General features: G+C 43.0%; 6 protein-coding genes across 6 annotated transcripts; 1 reads left to right on the top strand and 5 right to left on the bottom strand.

The window, feature by feature from the left end:
* Positions 1 to 4,127: 4,127 nt before the first annotated feature.
* On the bottom strand, positions 4,128 to 7,346 carry BCIN_13g05130 (hypothetical protein). The gene has a single exon (XM_024696869.1). It carries the CDS (start codon positions 6,378 to 6,380, stop codon positions 4,290 to 4,292), a length of 2,091 nt encoding a protein of 696 aa, XP_024552682.1. The 5' UTR covers positions 6,381 to 7,346; the 3' UTR covers positions 4,128 to 4,289.
* A 473-nt stretch (positions 7,347 to 7,819) lies between these two features.
* On the bottom strand, positions 7,820 to 9,485 carry BCIN_13g05120 (hypothetical protein). Its single transcript, XM_024696868.1, has 3 exons — positions 8,815 to 9,485; positions 8,380 to 8,747; positions 7,820 to 8,324 (listed from the first exon to the last, which is right to left on the bottom strand). The coding sequence occupies exons 1-3, from the start codon at positions 9,189 to 9,191 to the stop codon at positions 8,317 to 8,319; spliced, it is 753 nt and encodes a 250-aa protein (XP_024552681.1). The 5' UTR covers positions 9,192 to 9,485; the 3' UTR covers positions 7,820 to 8,316.
* A 1,025-nt stretch (positions 9,486 to 10,510) lies between these two features.
* On the bottom strand, positions 10,511 to 12,905 carry BCIN_13g05110 (hypothetical protein). Its single transcript, XM_001554765.2, has 3 exons — positions 12,295 to 12,905; positions 11,514 to 12,203; positions 10,511 to 11,462 (listed from the first exon to the last, which is right to left on the bottom strand). The coding sequence occupies exons 1-3, from the start codon at positions 12,592 to 12,594 to the stop codon at positions 10,803 to 10,805; spliced, it is 1,650 nt and encodes a 549-aa protein (XP_001554815.1). The 5' UTR covers positions 12,595 to 12,905; the 3' UTR covers positions 10,511 to 10,802.
* A 1,137-nt stretch (positions 12,906 to 14,042) lies between these two features.
* BCIN_13g05100 (hypothetical protein) lies at positions 14,043 to 16,074 on the bottom strand. The gene is made up of 5 exons (XM_024696867.1): positions 15,729 to 16,074; positions 15,566 to 15,607; positions 15,181 to 15,227; positions 14,910 to 15,088; positions 14,043 to 14,776 (listed from the first exon to the last, which is right to left on the bottom strand). Exons 1-5 carry the CDS (start codon positions 15,851 to 15,853, stop codon positions 14,327 to 14,329), a joined length of 843 nt encoding a protein of 280 aa, XP_024552680.1. The 5' UTR covers positions 15,854 to 16,074; the 3' UTR covers positions 14,043 to 14,326.
* Positions 16,075 to 16,233: 159 nt separating this feature from the next.
* Positions 16,234 to 18,391, bottom strand: Bcsit4. Its single transcript, XM_001554767.2, has 4 exons — positions 17,929 to 18,391; positions 17,417 to 17,870; positions 16,942 to 17,371; positions 16,234 to 16,888 (listed from the first exon to the last, which is right to left on the bottom strand). The coding sequence occupies exons 1-4, from the start codon at positions 18,077 to 18,079 to the stop codon at positions 16,697 to 16,699; spliced, it is 1,227 nt and encodes a 408-aa protein (XP_001554817.1). The 5' UTR covers positions 18,080 to 18,391; the 3' UTR covers positions 16,234 to 16,696.
* Positions 18,392 to 18,644: 253 nt separating this feature from the next.
* BCIN_13g05080 (hypothetical protein) lies at positions 18,645 to 21,131 on the top strand. The gene is made up of 2 exons (XM_001554768.2): positions 18,645 to 19,082; positions 19,133 to 21,131. The coding sequence occupies exons 1-2, from the start codon at positions 18,835 to 18,837 to the stop codon at positions 20,757 to 20,759; spliced, it is 1,875 nt and encodes a 624-aa protein (XP_001554818.1). The 5' UTR covers positions 18,645 to 18,834; the 3' UTR covers positions 20,760 to 21,131.
* The last annotated feature ends 56 nt before the right edge of the window (positions 21,132 to 21,187 follow it).

The following is a 21,187-nucleotide window of genomic DNA, read 5'->3' as shown; positions in this document are numbered from 1 at the left end:
GCTAGATTGGATACCTGGTACGCTTTTTGTATCGTATCTACAACCCTTTAGAGACAACAATCATAAGAACCTCAGAGAGAGTATGATTTTTTTGCTACATTCGCGTTGGGTTTCTGATTGGTGATTTGTTGGCTCTCTTTTTTTCTTGTTGGGATACCTAGTTTTTGGTTGTAAGTTCTCTTTGGGTCGATGGTGAATATGACAGTGACGGAAACTTTAACGGCAACATTACCTTGCTATCCCTCGAACACGTAGTTTCTCGTATCAGTGATATTCATATTTCACAGACTTCGCTTACTTCTCATTCATAGAAATAAAAAATCACTTCTGAAATATGGGCTTGAGGGAGTTGCTTGACCTTTTTAATTTTGGCTTCTCTGTGAGTGTGTTGATCTTTCTATAGAGAGGAAGGGATTTATTTATGGATTGAGAAGTATTTCCTTGGAGTTGAAATTCGAGGAATGCTCGGGTATGGAAGGGAATGCAGTAGTGAGTTACAGTCAAAGAAAATTCAGGAAATTGCAGGCATGTAAGGATGAATGAGAAGATGAAGGAATTGACGAATCTGAATTCCCTGGAATTATAGTGGAGTCTGGGTAGACTGCGTGCCTATCATAAGCTTTTCTCCTGAAGATCTTCAGTTTTCATTCATGGAATAAAACATGCAAATACAAAGCAAACATGGAACATGAGTTGTTGCCGGAGGCGTGAGAGTCTTCTGTGTAGTTCTTGTTTATATTTGTCTCTCTAATTTTAGAGAATCACTCCTGTACTTCCATATACCATCCCATATTCAATAAAAATTCAAAAACTGACAGTGAAAATGCGTATTATCATCTCGGGAACTGCAGAGTTCGGATAACATAATCTCCTACACCTAAAATAGTAGTATTTTGGTAATCTTTTGTTCGTGGATGGGAGTTTAGTTGGAGGCTTAGTCAAGCTCAAAGCAAAGCTAAATTCCCTTTCCACATGGGGGTAATTGTGAGGCTTTCTATGAATTTCAGAAGGAGGATACCAAGCGTTTCTATAAGAGTGCGAGGAAATCTGGCGGACACCGCAGCGGTCTGGAGGAAAGCGCAATGAGGTGAGTGCGGGGCTCTATAAGAGGGCAGGAGATTTTGCAAGTCAAATACACACTCAATATGATGGATATTTATACGTAAGCACAATCCTCTGAACTTACTGGGAGGTGAACAGATCTCAAGGTTGGTCTTGGAAACTGCGTGAGCGGTTATAAGATATACGCAGATACCCTGCGATTCAGAATTGTAGATGCATAGGTCTGGGATTAATGAGAAAATTATTGCATGTTATTGATGAGAGATTCTTTGCTATGGGTGTTGAAAGATTATACAAGAATCGAATGCGATGGTAAATAGCTTAAAAGTAATCTGTGTTCATCATCTGGCTTGTAGAAATGATCATGGAAAGCGATAATATAATTAGAACTTCTATATTTCTGTTAAAATTGACGACAGAAAAGCCGCAGCGGACGACAAAGACAGGATTCTAATAATACGCCGACTAAAAATATATACCATCTCGACATCAAAAACTCCTCGCAATCCTTTTCCCAATTACTTAATTGAATTGATTTCCAATATTTCGATATCTGTATCTAAGACCAGAACTAGCAATGAAACAACAAGCAAGGAAGTGTTCTGACATGTCACGTTTAATCTGAAAGGAACCTTGGAAATTAATTCACCTCGAGAAAGGCCGTGATTTGTGAATAGAAACAACAATTCTATGGATTTATTTTGATGAAAATGATAAATTATGAAGAATTAGCAGCTGAGTATTTGAAACAAGTCGCAGTGAGCATACAAAATTGCAGGATCATATCTGGAATCTGGAGTTTTAAGAAAATTCCACTTGTCGAGTGAAAACCTTTGATGAGTATCTTCTAGAGGAAACGCATATGCTTCTAGCGAGCTTCTTCTAATCCGAACCATTGATATACCCAAGTATTTCGAAACCCTAAAGTAGAAGCCCCGATTATACATGGCCTTCGCTTAAATTAAGCACTTGGTGCAGAATGATTCCTGATCACCCCTATTTTATAACTATACAAGGAAAGTGACTGCTAGCTGCAGCTAAGGCCAACAGTCTTATATTTGAGGCATGGTAAGAGGTGTTGGCAGTTTTAGGGCAGAAAAGTTTGTGCCAGTAAAACTTTTTTTCGTATTGTTAAGCAGAAAGTCTCTCGATCGCGGGATGTTTGATCACATACATTGACATGATGATATATAATGGGCAGCAATAGTGATAGGTAGAGACAACAATGATTTCTATAGATGACGAATTCAATGAATTAAACTCCAGAAGTGAACATTTCCGTCGGTCACGATTGATTGCTTACAGTAATTGTGAGATGATACGGGATGAATCATTGATGCAGACACTTCAAGGGTAGAGAAGGTGATAATGAAGATAGATGGATACCTAATATGATAATAGATAATGTAATCAATTGAAAATTAGCTTCCTTTTTTTTAAAAAAAGAATCAAGAAGGTTCAAAAAATGTTGTTGAATGCTTTTCAAACTTGTATTTGAGATTTTGGTAGTATTTTGTAAATATAGAATTGTAGATTTTGTAGAATTTTATTAAGCAATATTCGCATTCGGTAAATACGTTTTGTTGTCAATATTTGTAAATCAAAAAAGTCAATATTTGTAGGATTTTATTGAACGTATTTGGGTTCGGTAAATACGTTTTGTTGTCAATATTTGTAAATCAAAAAAGTCAATACTTATAAGATTTTATTAAACAACATTTGCATTCGGTAAACATCTATTTAGGCTACATTTGTTATCAACATCGCCTAAAAAAATCGATCCGAACGAGCCCTTATACATGGAAGTCCCAGTCCGATAAATTTAGACTCTGAGATAGCATAATGACTCCTATATCGATAGTGCTGGAGAAGTTTCTTAAGCTTCATTGTGGAGATGATCACCATTGTCACTTCGATTCACAAGTCATCTGTTTCCCAGTTAGCGAGCTCCAGTAATTAGAATAACAATAATCATCCAACATAAGATAGCAGGAGCCAGAACCAAAATCCCCCATTCCTAGGTGTAAGTATCTCTTCAAGGCCCCCGTAAGCACCAAGGCAAAGAGAATCAAATAGAATCTTCCTTGCTAAAGGTTCCACGCGGACTTGCTGCGCAGTTATAAAGAGGCATTCTTTTTCTAAGTTCATCTTTTTCTTCGTTCCATGGTAGAAAGGAGATCATTAAATACCCTGACCGCAAAGATTTTGGTCATGGAATTGGATGTACGAAATTGATTCCACTGCTCTTTCGTCTTTGATCTCCCCATCTCTATCAACCTCTCACTCCCATCTCCTCTCTCAAAAAATAATTTCACAATCCACTATAAATCCACTCCCTCATACCAGCAGCTCACAAGATCATACTTCACACAGACGAAACGATAACCACGACGCCATGTGCACCATTTCCTTTTCTTGCGACCCCAGAGTTATGAGTACCATCTTTCCAGCTTCGAGCTTGGAATCTTAGGTTTAATACGATGGGAGCATAAGGCTATGGAATAATGAAATAGCATTTTCAATATATTCCATCTAGATGGTAATTAGTGAGTGTAAGAATGACAGTACTTGAAGAGTTGAGAAAAGTAGAAGAATAGTATAGATTGTTATGATGGTAGGATCTTCAAGACAGCGTACGACCAGAGTTGATATGGAGAATAATTATAGTAACAACACTAACGAGAACATCAACAAAATCGATAAGGGATAGGGAGGGGTTTCCTAACACAACTTACAGAAAAGGCACGACTGAATTCTGAAAGAATGTGAAGATAGGATACGAAATGGCACGACAGGTACTCTTGATGTGGCATTCATATCTTTCAGGTAGCATACTGTTTGGATCTGGAAAGCTTACAGGAAGATTTTATGTACTTGCTTAGTTGCTTACTTGCTTACTTACTTAGGTACCAAGTGGTAGATATGTGCAAGAGGAAGTAAAATATGACGATTTCGAAGAGTGAATACGGTAGATGGAATAGTACGATCTACGATATTTCATTTCCACGAATTCTGTAGACATGAGTTTTTCAATATAAGATTTTGTTTTCTTTCAATAATGACAGTGATGAATGGTATCCTTCCCACGCCATGCCATGTTGTTTCCTATTATCCCCTACAGAATAAAACGCCAACGCTATGTGTATATACCCTTTACCCCGAAATTCAAGGAAACGCCTTCATCAGCTTCTAGCTTACTTTCCCCCATAAATCGAATTCGAAGTAGCTCAATCTTCTTCAACATCCACAGGCTTAACCACATTCCTCTTTGTCGTACACGCACAATTACATGCACAGCCCGAGCCCGTCGCATTCCCACTCTGCTTAACCTGCAGCTTTTCCCTCAAAGCCTTCTCCTCTTCCCCACCATTATCATCCCTCTTTCCCTTCTTCCAATTATCTTTTTCCAGTCTCTTCAGCCCCTCTCTCCCTATCTCCTCATATCCTCTATCCCCCAACACATTCTCTCTATACCCCCCTTCACTGCCTCGCATCCATTCACCCCTCACCCTCCAATATCCCCAATAAAGCACTCCACTCCCCAAAATCGCCAATGCAGTCACCGGATACGCATAATAAGGAAACCTTTCATCCCCCTTCTCCTCTGCGGGTTTGATCCACGGCAATATTAACAAAAGACAATTACTCAGCATAAAAACTATAATATACACCTTCTTAGCTCGAAAAGGCGATGCGTAATTCTCAGACGGTGTAAGTTGTAAATACAACAAACCACCACTAATAGCAACCGAAATGACCGAAACGGGGTATCCTCCAATATCCACCAGGAAATTGTATATTTCTCCTGGCGGAGGCACAACAATAACCAACACACTCACAAACCAATGAAGAAACAATCCGGGAATCGGCGCTTCCCCTTCTTTCCCCGAGAAGAAATCAGAGAAGGGTAAGAGGCCATCTCTCCCCAATTCCTGATTAACTCTCGCCTGCGCAAAACTCGTCGCGGCAATATTTCCAAAAGCTGATACTACCACCGCGATAGGTAATACATTTTCGCCGACCACTTTACCAAAGATGTTCCGGAAGAAATGGCCCGCGACTACGACCCCCGCGGAGCGAAAATCGTCGAGTTCGACGACGAGAAAATAAGCGATGTTGGCGAGGATATAGGCAGCCGAGACGAGAGAAAGCGCAATGGGGGCTGCGGTGCGGAGAGTGGGGATGGGATTTCGAATGGAGGAAAGGACTTGATTTGCGGTTGAGTAGCCGCGGAAACAGTAGAGGATTTTGAGGAGCGCGGTGGCGTAGTCGTGGGGCTGGGTGGAGGAGTTTGCGAAGAGATGGGAGAAGTTTCGTTGGGCGGTGGAGAGGTGTTGTGGGGCTCCCGGGATATATTCTGTGGAGAGGAGATTGAGACGGCGGGGGATGATGGAGGAGGAGGATCCGATGCGCATGAGGAGGCCAGCGAGTCCGGAGAAAATTACGATGAGCACGAAGAACATTTTTCCCACGCCCAGAATGTTGATTATACGGAGACCGGTTCGTTGGTAGCGCGCGTGGATGAAACATATTAATGTAATGACTGCTACTGCAATACTACGGACATTCCATCTATTAGCATCGATTTCAAGAGCATACATTATGTATTCTCCCAAAACGATACAGTTAGGGGTCGAAAATCCGAGAAGAACAACATAACTCATGAACGCACACGTTGCCAACATTTTCGGTTGTCTAAATATCCTCTCGAGATATATGCGTTCACCACCGGATCTTGGCAGCGCAGTTCCCAAGTCGAGATATACTGCAAGACCACAAAAGGAAATCAAAGATCCGATGACCCATAATGTAAGACTGGCTCCTACGCTTCCTACAGATTGGAGAATGGAACTGGGTATTGAATAAATTCCGACTCCGACGGTTTTGCCGACTATTATATTTATCGTGGAAAAGGTGCCGAGTTTGGCGACTTCAGGTGTGCTTGGATCTATATTGTATGATGGAGTCCGTGGAGTAAAAGTCGATGATTCGGCTGGTGATACCAAAGTAGTACCTGAATATGAATCGAATTGTTCGTCCTCATCATCCGAATCTTTTGATTTTATGATTCCCCGACCGTTTGGTGTTAATAGATAATTCCGGGGCGTTTGAAGAAATTTCGATTCCCCATATATTGAGCTTCCTCTCGACCGGTCAACATCAACATATAATCCTTTCACTTCATCTTTGTTATTTGAATATGGTCGTCGTGGCGTCACAGGAGATCGACAACTTATTTCGAAACTATTTCGTAAAGGTGTTGATGCTATTGATATAGCATCGCCGAGAAACGATCTCGACTGAGCGAATCCTCCCATTTGGATAATTTGTATGAAATGGAAGTATGAGGTAATTATCGTAAGATTCGCAACGAAATGGATTTCATTGGATTATTGGACTCGGAGAATAGAATGGATTAAGATCGCGACTTCGAAGAAACTCATGGAGGAGATAATGAGCCAGTGTCTCATAAAATCAAGGAGTGGAAAGAAAAATATATTAGAGAAAGCTTTGAAATCAATGGGAGATGAGTAAATATGGAGGATAGAGAGTTCTTTTCTTGGATCAACTATGATACCTGAACATACACCTTGGCCATTCTTTCAAACAGCAAGTAGTGGCCAATTTCCTAGAACTAAAGATCAGCATAAATATCAACACACACCCATTTGATCTCTCAAAAATACTTCTCATTCTTCATAAAAACGATGCATGTACATCGCTCATCAGCAATCTGATATCCATATCACAGACACATCCACTAGGATTTCCATTCTTTGAAACGATGCGGGATCCTTGATCCAATGTTTTGACGTCTATCATCTATCTTTTCCCACCCCATCATGTCGATAGATAGAAAGGAAGAATCCAACCGTGGTTGATCAGACACCAGACGTCCGATGCTGAAACAACGTTAGTAATCCAATGAGGATTATGAAACGTCCAGCGTAAACATCAGAACAAGCATTTTGAATTCATCAACCACACAATTGCCAAGTATGATGTATTATCAACGAAAGCTTCTCCCTGACTCAAGACACTTTGGGGCATTGCTTGGTTCAAAACTCGAAGGAATCGTCTATCGGATGGATGTCGTCAATGCCAAGTATCAATCTGAAAAGCAAGTGAAGCCGACATTTCTATATTTGCTTTCGTCTGACAGAGATGTAGACGTTGCGTTTTTCGTCATTGGGTTTCATCTCCAATCCATCTTGATCCTTTGATTGCGTAGTCGCTCTCAATTATCGATCGTGTCTTTCAAGAACCAAACACCATTAATAACCAAATACCCAGTGAGATACAAAACTCTCAAGAGCCACCACAATAGTATCCCGTTCTTCAAAAGTCGCAAATACTCAAAAGCTTGTCAGGTGGAGAAAAGTTACAGGCTCGTTTGACGGCCCGAACACGGCAGTCTTGGGGCTCCCGCTCCCCTTGCATACAGTGGTTCTCTGCCGATCTTACGCTATTCAACAGCATTGTGAATATGTGCTGATATTGGCATTGTCAAGGGACAAACAATTTTCTGAATCAATAGCTGCTCGTGAATATTTTTCAAACTCGATATCAAATCGATGAATCGTTGGTTAGAATAGAAATAAGTATATGTTAAATCGGCGAGAAAAAATACCAATGAAAGTGTCTGGTTCATTTAACCGTGAAGTATATCATTATGTTAATGCTCAAATGACCGACCATTCGTGTATTTGTATTTCAACACCAAGAACTAAAAAATAGATCGTTTCACCAAGACTAGTGACAAGCTCCATGCCAAGAATAGTTCGGGTCTATTCAGCCTTATTGTTGTTAGTTCTTGTAGAGGACATACAATTCATGAACACCGAGGGGCGAGAAATATCTTGCAGTGTTTATGAATTATATAGTAACAAATCAACATTGCAGAACCTTAAAAACAAAATTCCATTACTCCAACCCTAGATCCTTTACAGTATGAGCTGGTTTTTCTTAACCACATTCCCATCCATCCTAGATCCAGAAAAAGCACCCTTTCCCTTGAAATCGCGAGAGAAGATATCATTGAAGATGAGAACGACCTCAAATGTCGTCTCCAAATTGTCTGAGAAACAGAAACCTGTTCATCAACATTGATAATCATAGTATACTTACTTCCCTAAAAATCACGAATTCCAATATCACATCAGTCATAATTCACACCCTTCCCACTACTAATGATCTCGTAACCTATCCTCCTCTCCTTTACCCACCTCTCCAATCCCGCCCAAATCCCCCCTATCAAACATCTGTCAACCCGTTAGCACAATGCTTACTTCCCACTCCCATCTCCGATAATCCCACCTGTCCTCGTACTTCCATAACCCCCATCCGGCAACCAAATTCTTTCCAAGACCCAATTTCCCTCATTGCCCTTATACCTTTCTCTCTCTTCAAAAAACGGTCTAAAAACACCATCCACAATACGATCTGGAGACATCTTCCCCTCGTTAACTACTTCTCCTCCCACGATTGGTGCACCAACTAGGATTCCTTTTGGTAGCATAACTTGTTGGAACATTTTAACAAGACATTGACTTGCGCTTTTGGTGGCGCAAAGAGCGGAGATATTCGGATCTGGGTATTTGTCGAGTAGGCCACCGGGGACGAGGAAAAGAGGGTGTTCGCCTTGAGAAATACGGGAGGTGTTGGCGTTGTGCATGTACCATTGTCTGCGGAGTTGTGATTAGTGTTTCCTGTATCCTTGATTTGCTTTGATGATGTAGAAAACAAACATACCCAGCAACCAAAGTCCCCAGCGCCGTAATATTAAAATCCTGCGTCAAAGCTTCCGGTTTCAATTCCAAAATAGGGCTCGGAACCACATGTGCAGCATTATAGCAAAGAACATCTACTTTTCCACCTAATTGCTCGACAGCCCAATCTAGAGCTTTATGGAGAGAAGATGGGATACTAGCATCGCCTGCGTGGACGAGGACTTTAGGTGCTTTGGGGTTGAGATCGTTGATTTCTGAGGCGAGAGAGAGCAGAGAGGAATGGTTGCGAGAGATGAGAATGATTTGCCAGTTGTGAGAAGCGAGGTAGAGGGAGAGGCTGCGGGACATAAGGGGGCCGGCGCCAATGATTACTATGGTGCGAGGTCTTAGGGATATCATTTTGATGATGGGTTGTGAGATTTGAAATATTTGTGAGTTATGAGTCGGATTTATTTTTGGGCTGAATTGGATGATGAAAATTGCTGAGCTCCTTTCGAGTGGGTTTGGAAAACATAATAGGAAGTAAAGTCAGAACAATAGCTCGAAGACGACATTGTGCCATAGAAGACATCAATGAGGGGTAAGAGCGGGGTAAATTCCAAAGAAAAAGACATTTGAAGAGAATTTCATTGAATGGTACGAGTAGATGAAAGAGCTCTCTATTAATTGATGTTTGATGCAAATGCACTTATCTTATTCACCAATCCGCAGCTTCATCTTCCCAATTGAAGTCCTCAGAATACTTGGGTGGCATTCTTGTGTAACATCTATCCATGAATGGAGATTTTTAACGTTCGCGGTAGCACAAATGTGTACAGAGTAACACTGAGGAACAATCGGGATGTAGAACAACAAGTTAGATGCAACTTTGCCTAGACTCTACCACATTATCAATTGGACAAAGTGAGTGCGACCCGCCAACATTGCAAACACAAGATTCAAATACTCAACAGTTTGACCACATCTCCAAAACCCCATCTCACAGAGATACGATACTCGATGAAACACGACAGCCTCAATCAACAGCATAACAAAATCCAATCCAAACAGAATTCCCACATCCTCTTGCAGCAAAAAAGATAGAACTACTATCAATACCAAACCCCCGCTCGCAATCCAAGTTCTCCACCTTCCACCATGCGCAAGATATCAAATACACAGACTCAACAACCTGACTGCAATGTCAAGAAGACAATCATCTAATTGCTTCTTCAAACCCATACAAAAAGTGAGAATGGCCCATGAATCAATTCACACACATCTCCAGGCCATGGCGAACATACAAGGACCCAGCAGCAGTAAGACAGACCATCATCCAAGCACAACTGAAAAACATCCCATCATGTACGTAAAATGCTCAATCCCCGCTTCAGCTGGACCAGGTTCCTCCTACTTCAGACACGCAACAAAACTTATTCTCGTCCAGAAAATATCCAATCACATCCCATCCCATCCCATCACATCACGTCAGACTAGGAGATAGTTGTGAGAGAGGTGGAAAGATAATCGATGTGATGGTGTTGATTACGCCAAGACCTTTTTTTATTTAATCTAGGGTGGTCTGGAGATTTTGATACGCTGGGCACGTGCTGGGTAAGAGTGTTGGTTCATCCGACAAGTAAGCAAGTATCCTCTTCACCATTATGAAGATTTAAATCAAAGCATTCATGAATGAATAGAAATAGATAGAAATAGACCGAGCAATCAGAGATAATTAATTAATCAATTAATTAGTTGTTATTAAGTAAATAAAAGTTTGATATATTTTATACTCACAATTCTTCTGCCTTTTTCTTGCCACATAGCCCATCAAGCTTCTTGCTCCTTTCATTTCCAGAAATGTTGCCGTAATATCTATGATTTAATTCAACACCAGACATGCATGCATGCTGTACGTCAAATTGGAACCGAATACACACATAAACATGAGACATCAAGCAGATGCCTAATCATTAAATTTAATAACTTCCCACCTCTCCCCCCTAACTACAACCCAATCTCAAAAACCCCCTACATGAAAGCCAAAGCAGACGCACCCATCGCACCCGCGAACACCCAACCGGCAACTCTCAATCCACTCGCATCTCCCTTCTTCGATGATGTCGCACTAGCTGCACTTCCAGTCGCCGTTCCAGTGCTTGTTGCTGTTCCCGCACTAGCATCTTCATCGAATCCACAAATGCCCGTTCCATTCATTTGGTAGCTAGGGAACAGTACTCTTGGCTCTCCTTTGTCCATCTCAATGAAGAGCGTTCCGTTCTCACTTGCAATGTACGATGTGCATGTGATTACTTCGGTCATGTTTGTTCCAGCGTCGGCGGCATTGTTGATGCCTAGAGTGTAGCTTCCTCCTTTGGAACCTTGGTTAGAAAGTACCGAGACGATTTGAACACCGTTTGGTCCTTTACGTGTTGCGTATGTGGAATCGTCATTGTGGAGCAGAATGGACATGTTGGCGATGTAGTTTGAGTTTATGGAGATGGCGTGGTTACGGAGGGTGTTGAGAGTAGCTGTCATAGTGTAGAGAGGAGTAGTTGTGCTTGGCTTACTTTCCCAGAGAGCTTGACGGTTGTATGGAGAGTAGTTGCCCTGCAGATGTTGTTCTTGTCCGTAATAGTACTTGGGGATACCATCTGCCAGGATTGTGAAAGCCATTGCGTTGGCTGCGAGCTGTTTTGTGTTAGTGATTTTGTATTAGAACATGAAGTAGAAGAAACTTACAGTCTCATCATCATTATAAGATGCAAAACGTGGTTGATCTTGATTCTCAATGAAATTCGCGAGATATTGTGGAGATTTGCACAAAGCTCCCATACTCTTGACCATATCGACCAGACCAGCCATTTTTCCAGCGGTAAAGGCTTGAATGGTTGTGTAATAAACCGGATAGTTCTCCAATCCCTCGGTGTACTGTTGGTAATTGCAAGTAAAGGCAGCATCGCCATCCTCTACTTCTCCCAAAGGATATACACCGGCGGCATCGACGAAATCTTGGAAGAAGTCATATGTAATCTGTTTAGCACCATCGACTCGAATTCCATCAATAGAGTAATTGGAGACAAGCTCCTTAATCCATGTGCCTAATGCGGCTGCGATTTCTTTATTGTCTGTTTTGATATCTGGAGTTGCGACTCCGGTGTATCCCAACCAACAATCTTGATATTCTGTGACATTTTGCCAATCGATAATTGGGCAGTAGGGGTTGTATGATGATTCATCGTTGAATGGAGCAGGGGAGAAAGCTGAATAATCGATCTTGGTTCCAGCGGTCATGTTGTGATCTCCAATGTCAACGGCCATCTCACTAGCAACGACATCAACTAGGAGATACATTTTTCTCTTGTGAACTTCTGCACTTAGTTTCAACAAATCATCTGCTGAACCGAAGTTCGGATTGAGATCGTAGAGAGACTGCAGTATTGATGTTAGAACTCTTCATGCTACCCCAACAACAAGCCAATTGTATGCAAATAGAGGGAAGCTCTGCCAAGAGAAAACCTACAGTCTGCCAATATCCATGGAAAGCTTGTCCGTAAATCGTCGTACTGTTAATGTTCAAATTGACGGGACTAATTTGAATGGCCGTGAACCCCATATTCTGGATATAATCCAGATTCTCCGTGATGCCATTCCAGGTACCTCCACAATAATTCGTGATATTACAAGGAGCATCCGAATCTGAGGATCGATGATATCTATCTGTGATAACCTGATAGATAGACCTCCCCGCCCAGTCATCACTACTTGCTGCTCGAGATAAACCCGCGAAAAGGGGAACGAATGGAATAATTGAGTACTTCATCGTGATGTTGTGTAAAGCCAAGGGCAAAAGACTATGTAACGAATGGAGGGATGGAATAAGAGTAAACTACTCGGAAGACAAGTGCAATGCGTACAACACAGACAGAACGAGAGACTGAATGGATGTATATACGGAAAGACGTCGAAACAATCACCAGATCTCCAAAGACGCAAAAGAGAAAGAGGGTAAACAGAAATCAAAAGAAAGCAAAACAAAAGGAAGAGCCAATATAGACTTATTAAATCAAAGCCGATGCTTCCTACAAACCACATCCTATCCGAATTAAGATATCCATACTTTTCATGGTCCCCGAGTGCAAGTGTAAGGGTTGTGATATGGAATACGAGATGTTAGGGTGAGCCACCCTGAGCCACCAGTCAGGAACAAGTCTCCTGATGAGATCCGGACGGCATCATGGCGTATGATTTTGGGTGTGATTGATGAGTAAGGTTACATGCATGCACTGGGGATCTTTGACTAAAAGGGTATACTGAGAACTTAGCACTTGCACATTTACCATACTTTGCACACACGTCCGAGGGAGTAACCATATGGGAAAGGAGGGCCGATGAACGGCAATCTCTTTCCCCCCTCGAGATGGAAAATAAATGAATCGAACAGGATGAGCAAGACTGCAGACACAGATCCCACTGATCACAAGGCCTCGCAGCCACACAGTGCAATGCCGGGCACGAAATTGACTTCGCGTATTGAAATTTAAACAAAATAACAATAACACCAAGTTAAAGTGACACCCACAATGCGCACCGAAAAGCCTATCTATCATCCGTGTTTTCGATAGCCAAGCCATCAACAAATGTTACTAGGTGTAGATCACTCATGCTGCATTAACCGTCCGGCCCCGTCCACCTCCTTCACATCGTGTCTCTGCGCGGCTCCCACCCAGTCAATGCCAGCAATCACGAGGGAACACGAGCACGCCTTCAAAGCAGCACTCCAGCTTCTCGTACTGGACGGGTCAAGATAAAGTTAGGATCTAATGAAATGAGCTCCTGGATGAAAAGACCCTGTACAAAGATTTCCACACGGTGCAAACCGGACCGAAGAGATCGGATTTTATCTTTCGACAGTGTGTTTCTAACGCCGTTGGTTGTCAGGGATCAACACGAAGGTGCGAGCGAGGGTGAGGGATCGATATAGAGTCTGATGCCGGATCCAGACAGGGTTGGAAACTCTGCACCCTTTTCCATCGCTGGCGTGCTTGTCTTCCGTCGAGTATAAGGCCTAGCATCGCCAATCAATCAATATTCAAAAAACCTATCTGAATCAAAACGAACAAACATCCGCGGAATCCCAGACAAGAATGTTCCATCTAAACAAATAAGCAATGCTTGGCGGAAAAGCTTGACCAACGCCACCATCCCCGGACAAATTTAAAATTGCATTGGGAAGGGATGGAAATGACGGTGTGCTTGTGAGATGCCGTTTGGGAGATCTGGGGAAGATGAGATGGTGTGGAAGAATGAGGTAAGGCTTCAAGGGGGATGGGGAGATTAGATTGCTCGTAGGTGACGCGTGGAAGGTTACATCTTTTCTACAATGGGCATCAGCAGACGGAAGGTGTGGTGTCTGCTCTCGATATAGGATTTGAACTTTGAGCAACTTCTGTATGTAAGATTACCTAGATATCTAGTCATATATACTACCTACTGATCGGATCTGACGAAAAGATCGAGACTGACGAAAAGGATAGTATCGCAACTTTATCCCCTCACAGCTCAACTTCCAAATGATTCCTCCCCGTCAAATTGCCCATCATCTCTCCCACCTCTGTGACCCTCCCTACTACACTTTCGAGTCCTCCCTCCTGGCCCCAAACTCCCATTAGCAACGCCATAAACAAGCCCATCAATACCCCCAAGATCACACCTCTCCATTCCCCCTTCACAATTCTCTTTCCCCAGAACATTGCCTCGTCAACCTTGACTCTAACAATACTATTCCCCAGTTTCTGTTTCCGTGCACTCTTCAATCCCGGCAACGCATCATGCGAATAAGTGTTGTTCAACAACTGGTAACCCTGCATCTCATTCTTCTCTACTTTTTGACCAGCCCAGTGGCCCAGAGTCTTACGATCGGTCCAGGGACCAGAGGATGGATTGTCGATTTGAACACCGAGCGGTGTGAGGAGAGGAACGCCGTAGCCACAAGATGTTTGGACCTAATGTTCCTGTCAACCCCATTTTCTCTAAAATGTCTCATTTGCTATGAACACACTGTTTCTTGAAGTCAAGAGCAAAAACCCATCGAATTAAATCAAAAGATGCCCCATGGAAAAAGAGAAGAACACATACCTTCCAAACATCCAACAGAATAACAGCTCTTGCACCATCCACATTCGACTTTCCCATTTTAGCCAATAGAGGTGCAAAGTCGGGTGTATTCCATTCGACTACATGTCCCGTACAGAAAAATCGCATGATGCGGGGAGTGGAGGTGAAAGAGCAAAACATGATTGTTACGCGACTATTCTCTTCGGGAAAGTTAGTGTGAAGATGGAGGAGTAAGGATCTAAATTATTGTGAGGGAGAGAGGGTAGAGATCAAGGAAAACGAGTGGACGAACCATAGATATGGCTGATAGTCTCGACGCCGGAGCCAGTCGCATCGATACTGAGAGAGCATCAGATCTATCATCGACAAACTTGGAGTCTGCGTATAGAAACATTTATGATACCAAAAGCGCATGAAATCGACACATAGCAAAAACACTACCACGCAAGTTCTAGCCCGCAAAAGGAAGCACAACCACTGCATGTATCACGAAAATCAAATGACCACTAAAGTCACACACCCTCTAGATATTCGCAGCTCCACTTCCCCAACACAGAATCCTAATTCTTCTCCCATATACCTTCTCGAAAACACCCTTCATCAACACACCGCCCCCAAGCCGCCCCAAATCCAAACAAGACAAAAAAAAAAAAAAAGCAAAAGAATCGACAACTCACTAAGCACAACTATTCGGTCCCAAAATCTTGAACGTCGCATCTCTAACCACCAAAGTATCAGTAAACATTTCCTCTCTTCTTTCTCCCCTTTACTTTCCCACTCCCCTCCTTTCATCATCTATATCACTCCTCTATCCCCCCCAAGAAAAAAAAAACAACTCACGGTAACCCCTTCGGACTAAGATTAACATGCTTCCCATACGTCGGCGCCGAGCCCGTAAAGAAAACCGGTTGAGCCATTGCCCACTCCGCCAGTTCTGGGGAGATAGATGGGAAGTATTTAACCATATTCCTTCCTTCTTCGGAACTGAGAAAGAATGCCAAAAAGCAACGAGTAATTGAAAATTCGAGAGTTCCAGTCAGATGGATGAGGAATATATATCTATATGTAGGTGGTATAAGTGATGTATACAATTGATATCCCCAGAGATAATCCAATGTGAGGTGGGTAAAGACAAGCTCGATGTACAAGTAAGGAAGAAGCCCCAGTCTCGAACAAAAGAATGCTCAACAATACAATTGATGTCAAACGAAAAAGACTCATCTATCTATCTATCTATCTATCAGTTTGAGTCACAAAGTAAGAACGGCGCGGTTGTGCGGGGTAGATGGGTATTAGCACTATGCATAGACACATCAAAAGTCCCCGAATTTCCTCGATGTTCAATTGGAGGCCCTTTATTCTACATGCTTGGCGCTAAAACCTTCCATTCTCGTAATTTCACATGTGTTTCTACAAGCTATGACTTTGACAATTTCAAAATGCAATGACTCGAATTCACATCATCATCTTGTATGCTATATGTTACGCTTCATACACCACGCCATGTGTTTCGTAAGCCATCTCTCATCGACTCATCACTCATAAGGTCTAAGATCCATAGATACCTTTCAATCCACACCTATTCCGTGTCAAATAGCCAGATTAGGCCAAGCCAAACCCATCATCTCGATTTAGATTAAAAAACAAAAGACAGAAACCAGATTCAACTAATGTTGTACAGGGGTAATGTGACCAGACAGACGCCTTCATGAAATGCCGACCTTTAAAAAACAAACGCCTAAGTGGATATCCAGTATACATCTCCTGAAATTGGAGAATGTATTGACAGTAAAGAACGTGTGACATAATTAAAGGAAGTAATCCCCAGCACCTCTTCGACCAGCTGGAACTGCACGTTGATCTTCTGGTACGGCACTGAAAATGCTAAATTTGGGATTGAGATCTTCTCCAACGTTCATAATCGAAGCGACGTTACCACACCGGTAACAGTAGTTAGGAGCTGACCAGACAGTAACGACAGATTTTTGTGCGAAATGATACTGAGAGTTGTTAGCAAACTTCCATTTGCATCTAAGCAGGTGAGATAGCATACCTTGTATCCTTCGTTAACGAGTTGATGAGCACGAGCAATGAGTTTCAAACCATTGACATGATTAAATTCATTGGCAACCTTGTCTCCAAATAGCCATCCAGCTCCACGAGGAGAAACAGCCCAAGTATCAACATCCTCAGGATCACTCCATACCAAATCACAGAAAGCACCCTCGTGAGGAATTTCTTGAGCACGTGCAACAACTCTGATTTGATCAACAGTTCGAATTTCTGGACTCAAACCACCGTGAACGCAAAGAACTTCTCCGTCAACAACTGCTGCAAGGACGAGGAAATCGAAAACTTGACAACAAGATTTCCAAACCGAAGCATTGCCGTATTTTTGTTGACATTCTTCGTAGAACCCATATACTTGCGTGATTTGACGAGATTCGTGATTTCCTCGAACGAGTGTAATTTTATCAGGATATCTAGTATTGTTAGATAGCCCTGACCAAATGAAGTGATTCACTTACGTAGCTTTCAAACACATTAGTAATGTGAAAGTTTCCAGACTGAAATATCCTCTATCGACGAAATCACCCAAGAAGATGAAATTCTGGTTCCCATTTCCAGAGACTTGATTATTATTGACATTAATCCCGGAATCGGCTCCGGAACTCGTACTGCGATTTGATCCACCTGCGGTACGTGGGCGTCCTCGAGGTTCATCGTCGTCATCATCATCATCTCCTCCACTTGCGCTCTCCATACCACTGTCACTACTTCGTATCTTTTTCTTCAATTTTGGATCTGTAATCTCAGTAGGTGGTTCGAGCGCATCTGTGTTGATCACAGTGGTGGGGGCTTGGACATTTGTCTCGCCTGGCATGCCACCAGCGATACGGAAGAGTTCGAGTAAATCGTAAAATTGTCCATGGATATCACCACAGATAGTAACGGGAGTCGCGACAGGCTGTATATTTGACTCTGTTGGGGAAAGGATCAGTACAAGAAGATGCAAAGTGATGATTCAGAAGGGCATTACCTTCCATTAAACACTCCTTTACCATCTCGCAAAGTTGTTTCATTGCCCACTCTGGTAGATAATGACATTGTTTCGCCTCTGCTAACCACTCCTCCAGACCAGAACGAGGTCCCAATTTCGCAGCTCCAGGGCGGGGTACTGTGGGACTCATGTTGTGTATTCTGATGAGGCGACGGCGAAGTCTTGAGCTTTCTTGTGAATGCGTGAACAAGTGGGATTATGTGGTGACTTAAAGTTTCTCGACTCTAGGAGAGTTGAGTCTGTTCCTAGATCCTCTTTGAATTCTGCCGGGTTTTCTAAAATCGCCTCGAGGTTGCAGGTATACCTTGTTGGTATGGATGCTTTTTCAACAATTATCACTCTGCAATTGTCGCGATTGGTTTGTAAGATGCCCCCTTCAAAGCTGATACTGGCTTCTTTGGAGTTGTTGTAATCGTCGCAGTGTGATTGTTCGTAATCCTCCTGATAGAATACCTCTTCAACTGCCTCATCTGAGAGTTACTTGGAATCATGCTGCGCTATGCCCGATTCCGTAGTATAACCGAAGAAGTTCACATAGATTACGTGAATGGTGACCGTATTCTCGGTGCTTAGGCTTTCCGACCCAAGGGCATTCATTCCCTTAGAAGTGATGCCCCACGTCTAACCTTATCAGCAATCACATACAATAATAAGTAATGCTGCTTCCTACTTGCACAAACACAATACAAACAAGTGGATGATTTCTCCACCAGATGGCCGTCACAGTTCTTAATATCAATGTGCTTCTTATGAATCTGCGAGCGCGCACATAATAAGGAACGTGAATATCAATTGTTCGGTTCCACAGGCCCCAGATCATTTGGCGCAATAATCTGGCAGAAAGTCAACCTCAAAGTTTAATCCGTTATACAACTACCAATCAGAATGGCTACCACCGCAGGATCTCGCAATAATACCAATGGAGTTCTTTCTGTCACAACTACCCAGACATCAGGAAATGCCTCTAAGCAAGCTGCTAGCAAGCCAGCAGGTTCCAAAATGAAACTTATTGTTCGTCGACTAGCTCCCGGATTGACGGAGGCGGAATTCTGCTCATCACTTGGGGACGAATGGAAGGTAGGGCAAGGGAAGGTCGATTGGTTTCAATACAAACCAGGAAAGGATTCTAAAGAGTATGTTCTTTCGCGAAGAATGCGCCGACATTACTTACAAATAAACACAGCCCCTCCAAACCATCTCGTCCTTCTCGAGCGTATCTCCACTTGACCAATAGTGACCATCTTTTGCCATTTTCCGACGTCGTGCGCAAATCCAGTTTTGAAGATGCAAAAAATACATACACAAATTCTTGCCTTATTGGACCACCCACTGTCGAATTTGCACCATACAGCAGAGTCCCCGCAGGTCTCAAACGTCGTACAGATGCCCGCGCTGGAACAATCGATCAAGACCCAGAGTTCATGGCATTTCTAGAAGGTTTGGCTAATCCAGTCACTACGAAAGAAGTTGGCGCAGAGGGCGAAGATGCCCCAACAGGAAAGGCCGAGAAGGTCACAATAACTCCCTTGGTTCAATTCTTAAAAGACAAGAAGGCCAATAAGACGAAGGAATCAGCAGCCAAAGCAGCGAAGAAGCAGGAAACTTCAAAGTCCAAGACGAGTGAAGGATCGAATTCTACAGGTGATGGCAAGAAGTCTAATAAGGATTCCAAATCCGACAAAGTTGGGGCCACACAAGAAGCTGTCAAGATTTTGAATAGGGAAGTTGGCAAGAGAACAGCTGCGTCAGCCTCATCGGCAGCCTCCGCCTCTGCTTCATCTAGCACTGAAAAGAATGTACCTAAGCTTGATACTTCTAAAATTCCTGCAAATGAAAGACAAGCCGTTGTCGCTGCTCATGTTCGTATGCTTCGACGTGATCTCGGACTCAATCCCTCACAGGCGCATCGTCGCATCAAACGCGATACAGCTAGTGCAGTAAAGGCGGAGTCTACCGAAAAGCCCACGGTAACTTCAAACAATACCGCATCTTCTCCAGCAACTCCTACAACGCCCACAGGTCCAAAAGCTCCTCCCGCTCAGCCTAGTGCTCAATCAGGTAGCCGAAGATCTAGGAGAGGAAATCAAAATCATAACACCGAATCATCTACGAATAAGCCGTCGAATACCACTACTTCCGCCCCAACCACACCCATGGTCTTGCTTAGAAAGCCCGATAATCAAAGACCCCAACAACGACCAAGTACCGCCAGTTCTCAGCCTTCATCTACTCCCCAAGTTCAAGCAAAACCAACTGCAAAAGTTACTCCATCTGCTTCAGGTACGGCACCACCTCAACAATCTACTTCAAACCGAGGGTCAAAAACTCAGGTGGATGCTTCATCCAAAATATCCCGACAAGCTTTCATCAAACATGCCAATCCGTCTCAGGGTGTAACCGAACCATTGCTAAAAGAAGCATTAGAGAGGTTTGGCAAAGTCTCCATGGTTGAGATAGACAAAAAGAAAGGCTTTGCATATGCCGACTTTGAAGATGCAGAAGGTTTGAAGAAGGCAATGGCTGCGAATCCAGTTTCCGTGGCTCAAGGCACTGTCCATGTTATGCCACGAAAGGGAAATACTGGAAATCCAGTACCACGTGCTGGTCCGGCTCCTAGAGCTCCTGCTCCTGCACCTGCTAATCCCGCTTCTCGTGGTGGCAGAGGTGGAACTATGGGAAGAAGGGGTGGTAGAAACGGAGGTGGAAGAACTCGCGTGGATATTCCAGCCGCAGACTCTTCGAAATCTTCTCCAGCCGCGGATTCTTCAAAGTCTACTCCAGTCACGCCTGCAGGACCAGCTCCCAAGTGAAGCTTTCATTATTCAGAACGATGGTTCAATGAATTCTCGAAATTTTCTAGCGATGCTTCGCCAATCTATTGAAAACATGAGCCATTATCGGGTATACGAGACTTCAATGCGTCATTGGGAGTACCCATCAAAGTGTCTCGAAGGCTACAAAAGCCCAAGAATAACATACAAAGCAGCACCTGAGTTTATTCTCAGCTTGCCAAATTTTGGTCTGAAGCTCATAGTGATGTGATTATGTATAGAAGAAGCATAGGTTACGAGCATGCGCGCAAGGCCATAGATGACGGTGAGAGGGGGGGAGGGTGGAGAGCTAGGAAGTATTGGTTCTTAGGGGTAGGAGGTTTTGACCTGAATACAATTACACGGCTTCCAAATTGGGTGTCGTGTCTGATCTAGTATTACGTAGCAAAATTGTGAGGTCATTCCAT

The sequence above is a fragment of the Botrytis cinerea genome, chromosome 13 (genome assembly GCF_000143535.2).
Source record: "Botrytis cinerea B05.10 chromosome 13, complete sequence".
Taxonomy (NCBI): domain Eukaryota; kingdom Fungi; phylum Ascomycota; class Leotiomycetes; order Helotiales; family Sclerotiniaceae; genus Botrytis; species Botrytis cinerea.
The sequence above is the reverse complement of the archived record's forward strand: the minus strand, read 5'-3'. Positions and strand labels throughout refer to the sequence as shown.